We start from the raw sequence: 9,059 nt of genomic DNA on the forward strand, positions 1-9,059 counted from the left end.
GAAAGTAGCTGCAATAAATGGTTGTTATTACAGGAGGCATGAACTCTGCCTTTCAGAACTCGCAGGTATTTGTAGTCTATCTTCTTTACTGGTTTTCCTTGCACATTTAAGCAAAAGAGGTGTCTGGGTCAAACAGAAACTGGAAAATTATTGGCTAAGTTTGTCAAAGGGATCTCATAGCCAAAGCCACAACTTGACTGGTGGGCATGGGTTGGGCACTTAATAGCCGAGTGCTTGCCACCATAAAAATGAGACTCTTGTGAAAGGATAAGCTGGTCGTAGAATGGGCCAGGTGACATTAGGTGCCCACCAGCTGTAAGAAATGTCTGTGAGATGAGGTACATAAAAAAGCATCACACAACCCAACACCACAGCATTTTCTTCTTAGGTTTTTAGCTCATCTCTGAGAAACTCAAGACCCAACATGAAAATGGGCTCCTTAATTTCTAAAGATCTGAGAGTCCACTTTTTGGTTTACCTGCCTTTTTCATGTATACGAATTATGGCTCCAGAAGCTGCAAATATTTACAAAAGTGGCAAAATCTTACTGTAAGGGTGTGGGACTCATTAGGTGCTCATGGCACAGGTAGAGAAAGATTTCTCACACAAAGATTAGGATATAAAGATGTAAAAACTTTATTTTGCTCTCTTAGCGAGAGAGAGAGAGAGAGAGAGAGAGAGAGAGAGAGAGACAGAGAGAGAGATGGAAAGAGAAATAAAGTGAGAGAGAGAAAGAGACAGGAGGAGGAAGAGGCAAGAGACCAAGGCACAGGAAGGAAGAAAGGAAGTGCCGGGAAGGTGAGCGTGGTTTTTATGGAGACAACGAAGGGAAAAACGTGGTGATTGCTGTCAGTTGATAACAAAAGTGGTGGGCCACAGTGTCTGGATTTTCTCTTCTTTTTCCTTCCTGTGGAGACGTTCATATCTGTATTCTGGCCTAAGCGGTCTGGCAAGGAGGATTTACAATTCTTTTCTGTTTGCTCAGCTCTTTTCAGATGTTAAAAAAACATTCTCAGCAGGCGATTAGTTAATACTAAAAGACAGGTAATCAATCTCAAGAACAGGAGTTGAGTTTAAGGTTAACGTCCCTGCCATCAATTTTAGAGTCAGAGCGTTAGAGACAGCAAGTTAGATAGTTTATATTTTTCTGTGAGACAACTCATTGGCAAAGTCATCCTTTCACTTATTAAAGATAATTTAGAATTATAATAGCCATTTGTGAAATGTTCCAGATGAACAAGATTGTCCATCTAAGAAGTGCACTTGAGTCCCAAAGCCTCCTGAATTAGGAAGAGAGAATGGGATTCCTATTTTTTTAATTGGCATTCAGAAACCTCAAAGAGACAAAAGGATTATAAATAGCTTTTTTTTTAAAAGATTCATTGTGAAAAGCAAATAAAAGCTAAAAATGCAAGATATCCCTCATACCAAGGATGGTAAAACTGATGTGACTCCTACTGCTCTGCTCCATCCTACTTTGCTTGAATATTCAGTTTATTAACTCAGTCTGAATTGCCTTTCTTCTCTGAAAAAACATTTAAACAGTTTCCTTATGAGATACAACCACCTGAAAATTCAGTATATAATCCCTGAATGACTGACATTTCCTGGACAAAAACAGGGCTCAGGGCTATAGTTGAAGAATTTCCTAAACCTAGTCTTGACCTAAAGAAAAAAACTGAGGCAAAATTAATATAGAGATATATTTGGGCCAACGTCGAGAACTGCAGCCCGGGAAACCCAGAAAAGTGCTCCAGAGAACAAAGGAGGGGCTCAAGCTTTTAAAGAAAAAAAGAACAAATCAGGAGAGGAGGCGATTATACAAGTTTGTCAGGAATTCTCATTGTTTTATAGAAATAACATTGATTAGTGATTAGTTATACAATGGTGAACTATAGGATATGAGTTATGGTGTCCAGGATATGGCATTGTCAGATTAATTTATGGCTACTTGGTGGCACACTCAGTCCAGAGTCCATACAACAGGTGTCCATGAGATAGCTACTACATTTAGCTCAAGGCGGAAGTGAGATATGACAATTATACTATCACATTTTAATGCCTTTCTGTGCCTCATTATTTAAAATGGAATTGCATTTTTCAGATAAAAATTTCTTTTTTTTTTTTTTAATTTCAGCATATTATGGGTGTACAGATGTTTAGGTTACGTGTGTTGCCCTTGGTTCTTTTCCTTCTTAGTGGGAAAGACCCTCAGAAGTTTTCTGAAAAATTCAAGGTCTTAATTAGAACCTATGACTCTGGGATAGCTAATGTCTACCAATACACATGTCGGTGGGACCTGGGGAAGCCTAAAAATGGATAAATGAGGCAGAATGGTATTCTCCTGAGAATGATATCAATGACCCAACAAGTCCCACCTGATCCACTTTGGGTACGCAAATCCCAAAATATTGCAAATGACTTTTTGAAAGCCATTTATAAAATATTTCCCACCAACACTGACTGGTCTATCATTCAGACCTGTAGGCAAAAAAAGATAAGCCTGTTAATGATTTTAAAATTTTCTCAGAAGCCCTTTTCCTAAGGCATTCTGGCTTACACCAAATTGAGGCACAACCCAGCCAGATCTAAGGTATTTTCTTTTAGCTGCCCTAATGGACTAAGGAAGATGTTAAGATAAAAAATATGTTTTTCAGGGCCCATCATAAAGAAGAAGTTAATAGAAGACCCTCACTAAAATCTGGGCTCATAAAAAGTCTCTACACTGTCAAATGAAAGTAAACCCACCATACTGAAGGGGAGAGCACAGAGAAAACTTTCCTCCTTGACCTTGATACTAGCTAAGGGGAAAAATAATACATATTCTTTTAAAATTCTTAACTTGTAAGAATAGCTTTAATTTTACATAAAACAGAATTTAAAGGAAAACCATTACCAGAACTTAAGAGGGACATTTCATAATGACAAAGGTTCAATTCATCAGGAAGAAATAACTGACAGCTTTTGTCTAAGGACATAACTTCAAAATACATGAAAAGAAATCAAAACAGAAATAGAAAGCCCATAACTGCAGTAGAAATTTCAATATCCCTCTGAATAATTGATAGATCAATCAGACAAAATGTCAGCTAAAGTAGCAGCACATTTGAAAAATTGACCCAATAGAAAAAATTAGATCACTGGCCCCAAATCTGCAGAATATACTTAATTCTCATGTAATTATAAAATATTTACAAAAATTAGCTATGTACCAAAGGGCCACAATGCAAGCCTCAAAAGATTTCAAATGACTGAAACTATACATAACATGTGCTGGGACCACAATACAATTATAAATATTTAAAAATTATTACAAAATCCCAATTGCTTGGCAATAAAGTAATGAACAGGTACCAAAGAAATCATAATGGATGTCCTGGGGTACAATAGGCATTTTATAATAAGATGCAAAGCCCAAAAGTCAAAATTTTAAAAAAAGTAAGGATAATTAACAATGACAATTTCTGTATAGTGAAAGCAACTTTAAATAAGTTTAAAGCCCACTAGGCAAGAGAATTGTACTTTATTTAACAGATCCACAGTATATACAGTCTATAAAGAGCGCTAACAAATCACCAAAGAAAAAAAATCCCAAACCAACAAAAAATAGGCATTATATTAATAAGTCAAATCACAGAATAAAATTGTATAAAAATTAGTAATCATATGAAAAAGTGCTCAACTTCATTAACAATCAGAATTAACAAACGAAAAATAATACTTGCATTCACAGTAGGAAACATTTGGAATTGATATTCTAGAATTAAAGAGGTGTGGAAAAACAAACATTCTCATGACAGAAGAATAGAATGACGTGATTTTCTGTGTTATGTACAAAAAGATATGTGCCAAGACTACAGCATAATTTGTAGTTGTAAAAAACTTGGAAACAAACTATACCTAGATTATTAATGACACAGTTCTTTATTAGAGGCATAGAGATTTCCCAGATGAGTTATGTGAAAAACACATCAGAGAACAGTTTGTGTAAAATAATCCTATTTATGAAAAAGAAAATACTATGTGGATGTGTATATACCTATGGAAGGTCTCCAAAAATGTTCATGGAAAATGTGCAATCCAAGCAGTGGCAATCAAGAGGTGGAAGGGATCCAATCGGAGCAAAAGCAGATCAGTCAAGAGGAAAGGTCATGGCAACAGAGTTTTGGGATACTTAAGGCATTTTGCTTGTTGACTTTCTGGAGGGCCAAAGAAAGATAACATCTGCTTAGTATGAGAGTATCTTGAAAAAGTTAGCCAAAGCTTTAGCAGAAAAATAGCTGGGAAAGCTTCACCAGAGTCCTTCTCCACCACAATAACGCTGCTCATTCCTGTCATCAAACACAGGCAATTTTTGAGAGTTTCAGTGGAAAACCATCAGGCATCCACCTTACAGTCCTGATTTGGCTCCTTCTGATTTCTTTTTGTTTCCTAATCTTAAAAGATCTTTACAGGGCACTTTTCTTCAGTTAATAATTTAAAAAAAACGGCATGGACATGGTTAAATTCCCAGGACCTTCAGTTCTTCAAGAATAGACTAAATGGCTGGTATCATCACTTACAAAAGTGACTTGAACTTGATGGAACTCATGTTGAGAAATAAAGTTTATATTTTTAATTTTTATCTTTTAGTTCTATTTTTCCATGAACTTTTTGAAGTCCCCTCCTATCTGTAAAGTCCCCTCCATTCAGTAAATATTATATACTGAATGCTTACTCTACAGAAGACATTATTCTAAACACTTTATATATTTTAACTTCCTTAATCATCACAAAAATCCTATGAGGTTGATACCATCACTACCCTCATTTTACAGGTTACAAAACAGATGTGGAGGTTGTCGGGTAAGTTTCACAAGGTCACTGAGACAGGAATTGGAAGAGAAATAATTCAAACTGTTAAAAGAAAAACCTTAAACAAATTAAATTTAACACAGTTTAATTGAGCAAAAAATGATTCTCAAATTAGGCAGCCCCTGAACCAGCACAGGTTCAGACAGACGCCAGCCCTGTCACATGGCAGAAGAAGATTTATGGACAGAAAAAGTAAAGTGATGTACAGAAAATGGAAGTGAGGTACAGAAACAGCTGGATTGGTTCCAGCTCAGCCTTTTCCTTATTCGAACATGGTTTCGACAGTTGGCTGTCTTTCACCAAAACCTCGTTATTGGCCCAACAGTAGGTTACAGCCTGTTTACACATCCAGTTAGGTTATAATTCACTATGTACAGAGAAACCTTTAGGCCAAACTTGAAATACATAAGGAGGCAGCTTTAGGCTAAACTTAACAAAAACCCAGATGGCTTATCCTTCATCCCTCCTTTTTCCATTTTTCTCCACCTTCCTCCCTTCCACTCCCCTCCCCACCCCTTTTTTTCCTCTCCCCTCACCTCTCTTAGTAAATATTCAAGTGTCTGTTAACCTTGGCTAGCAGGGTAATGGGGAGAAAAGTGGGAGAGGGTAAGGTTTCACTTCTTTTCTCCATACATGATTTTACAGTTCAGAAAATCATGTGTTACTTTTTAAACAAAATTCTTAAAGAAAAGATATCAGTGACAACTTCAGTTCAACGAATATTTATTTACTGTATGTTGTTGTGCCAGTCTCAGGGCCAGAAAGTTAAAGATTCTCCACATTTGGTTACTGTCACCCTTAAAAAAGTTAAAAACAGCTTTTGGCGGAAAGAAAAAGGAAGAGGGCTAGAAAAAAAGGAGGCCTTATAGAAAAACGATCTTGACTCCCCGCCCTCATCTGTACTCTAACAGCCCCTCTGCTCCCGGCCGCCCAGTCCGGACTGTGAGACTGGAGGTCAAGGCCGCAGTGAAGGGAGCTCCCCTGGGCACCTCCCAGACAGCCCCACCCTGGAGGACGCCACTCTCGAGCCGATGACTTTCCAGTTCCAGCTGCTGTCGACTTCCTTGTTCGTCTCTGCCCTTAACCATAGAATGTTGCCAGAGCCTCTCCAAGGAGCGAGAAAGGGGGCCTGGGGTGGGGAGGGCGACTCCGCTTCGCTCTCGGCGGGGCTGCAGCCTCCAGCAGCAACGCGGGATCCCGCTCCAGCCCGGGACTAGGTGCAGAAAACAAACCCTGAGCCGCCGCGGGTTGGGGGCGCCAGGTTACTCCGAGGCCCCTTTCCCGCTGACTGCAGGGGAGGTGGTGCAGCAGCTGTGCCTGGCAGCCAAGGGGTCGAGGGGAGGGGAGACACCGCCAGGCGCGGGGTCCGGGACCTCGGCTCCCTGCGGGCGGCGCTGGCGGTTTTCACTGCGGACTCGGGCGCGGGGTGGGCGCGGCTGTGGGGGAGGGGCTGGGACCTGGTCATTGTGTTTGCGTTAGACGGTGGGGCCGGGGTCCCAGGGGACTTGGACTCCGGAAGCGGCGCTGGAAGTGGAGCGGGAACTGAACAAGGGGTCCCAGCTGGCTCAGCGGTGCCCCTGATCTGCCCCAGAACCGTTTTAATGAAGTGCGTCCTGCCTGAAAACACCTCCCAGGGCTCTGCTTCCCCTTAGCTGCGTCGCTTTATGGGCAGAGAGCGGCCTGAATCATGGCCAGAAGCTGAGCTCAAGGGTATCTGCCAGCATAGTGGAAGTATTAAAAGGGAGGATTAATAGCGCCTACTGGCTGTCTTTTAACAGTAAGTATTAATTGGAAGAATGGAGCCCAAAAGTATGCTAGGCACTCCACAATACTGGAGCAATATGAAAGGCAGAGGCTCTACATAGCATGGTGGCTGAGACCATTAGCTCCAGAGTCAGGTTGCCTGAGTTCGAATCATGCCTGTACTACTTCCTATCTGTGGATTCCGAGCCGGTTTCTTCATGTATGTTCCTTCCTTTGCCTCATCTCTGAAATTGTGTACCTATTAAAAGAGTTACAGAATATCACAGGTATTAATGTAAAGTTGTTAGAGCAGTGCCTAGCACTACAGAAAGTACTCAGTGAAAGTTAGCTTTTATTACTTAAATTATTTGACAAGTCCCTGCTTCTCCAAGCTCACTATCTATGTGGTTTTATTCATGACTGTTACTCCTGAAAGTCTTGGCATGGCTACTTCACAGTTCCAAGAACAGGCAGTCATTGCTTCTTCTGGTTTAGCAATTTGAGATACATGGATAGTACGAGTAACTTTTGCTTAGTGAGAAATGTCAGAGGGGTTGGAGGCTCCTTTTTCTTGAACTTTCCTAACAGCATAACTTTCTCTTAATGCCACCTTGGTGTTTACAAAAATTGGAGAGCTTTGAACAATGAACAAGTACAAGGAAATGAAAAATACATGAAAAGGGAAATGAGTGGATTTCTGCAGTTGGATAGAAAAATGACGTAAAACAGCTGGGTCTCGTCATAGAGTACGCAGATTGTAATTTGCACTTCTGTGTTTGTCCTGTAGTAATTATAATTTCCAGTGGTATAATATATGATTTTATTACAGACTTTTTTTTTGGTACAGAATAAATATGATTCTCTCTTTCCCTGAGGTAGTTACAGAATTTGTTTTTTAGTAATGAAGCAATTATTTAAAGTTATCATGTTAAGTCAATTAACTAATAAAACACGGCACAGCCTAATCATTTCCTAAACTTAGTAATGTTATGTCTTGGAATAGACCCATCATATTAGTCAGAGTTTTCTAGAGAAATAGAACAAAAGAGATTTATTATAAGGCATTAGCTCATGTAATTTGTATGCTAAAAAGTCTCATAATCAGCAGTCTGTAATCCAGAGACCCAGGAAAGCCAGAGGTATAATTCAATCTGAGCCTAAAGGCTGAGAACCAGGGGAACCAATGATGTAAGGTTCCAGTCTGGGTTGAAAAGCGTGAGAACTAGGAACCCTGAGAGCAAAAGAAGGTCAATGTTCTAGCCCAACCAATATGGCAGGAAGAGGTGAATTTCTCTTACTTCCCTCCTTTGTTCTATTTAAACTCTGAAAGGAGTAGACATAGCCCACCCTCATCCACATGGAGTAGGGCAACCTCTTTCCTCCTTCCATGGATTCAAATGCTAAGCTCATCCAGAAACACCCTCTACACATGCCCACATATAAAGTTTAATCTGAATATCCAGTGGCCAGTGAAATTGACATATGAAATCACCATCCCAGGTCTACCCCTTATCAACTTGGCACCTGTATGCATGTTCTTAAACTATACTTAGTCTTACAATAAAGATAAAACAAGGTTATAATTCCACCTAACATAATATGATTATCCTGAACACAACTGAAAACTAATCCCTTCCCCAGAAGAGGAGGTCAAGTCCTTGAGTGATTTTTATTCTTCTCCTTGCTATCCTGTAACTTAAATACTATGATGTAAAATTAAAAATATTTAAACACTATGATATAAAATCAATAATACCTTATGTTACATGATAAATTAAGAAAGAAAAGAAAACAAATGCACACATTATACATAGCAAAATAAGGAGACAATGATTATGACAATTACAGTCCTTATTTCTGTAACTGGTCAGGTAGCTGTACGGGTATTTGTAACAACCTTTTTTTTTTTTTTTTTGAGACAGAGTCTTACTCTGTCGCCCATGTTTGAGTACCATGGGTTCAGCCTAGCTCACAGCAACCTCAGACTCCTGGGCTCAGAGCGATCCTCCTGCCTCAGCCTCCTGAGTAGCTAGGACTACAGGCATGCACCACCACACCCAGCTAATTTTTTTTTACTACTTTTAGTAAAGACAGAGGTCTCACTCTTGATCAGGATGGTCTCGAACTCCTGAGCTCAAGTGATCCTCCTGGCTTAGGCTCCCAAAGTGCTAGGATTACAGGTGTGAGCTGCCATGCTGGGTCTGTAACTACCTTCATCTACTACTACCCTTTCTGTTTTCCCTATGCCTTCAGCAAGCTCCTCAGGTGGTGTTGGTTCTTTACCTGATGGAGTGACCCAATCATTCATTCCTAAAGGGGCTGGGCCATTCTTAGTCCTGCCTGGATTGGATTGTAGTTTTCCATTCTCTCTAATCACAGAACGTGGTACTACTGAGAGATGCCTTATGAGATTTCCTGTATTCCAGCATATTCTTCCTTACCTTCATTGTGGAGGACTAGTA

General features: G+C 39.9%; 1 protein-coding gene across 1 annotated transcript in view; it reads left to right on the forward strand.

Annotated features, from left to right (window-relative positions):
* The window catches only part of LOC105811812 (phospholipid scramblase 2-like), a 69,682-nt gene extending 63,611 nt beyond the window's left edge, over positions 1-6,071 (forward strand). The window contains 1 exon segment of the mRNA XM_012646090.1: positions 5,766-6,071. Within this exon segment, the coding sequence (XP_012501544.1) occupies positions 5,766-6,071 (306 nt within the window).
* Positions 6,072-9,059: the final 2,988 nt, after the last annotated feature.

Source organism: Propithecus coquereli, unplaced genomic scaffold (assembly GCF_000956105.1).
Source record: "Propithecus coquereli isolate 6110/MARCELLA unplaced genomic scaffold, Pcoq_1.0 Scaffold240, whole genome shotgun sequence".
Lineage (NCBI taxonomy): Eukaryota > Metazoa > Chordata > Mammalia > Primates > Indriidae > Propithecus > Propithecus coquereli.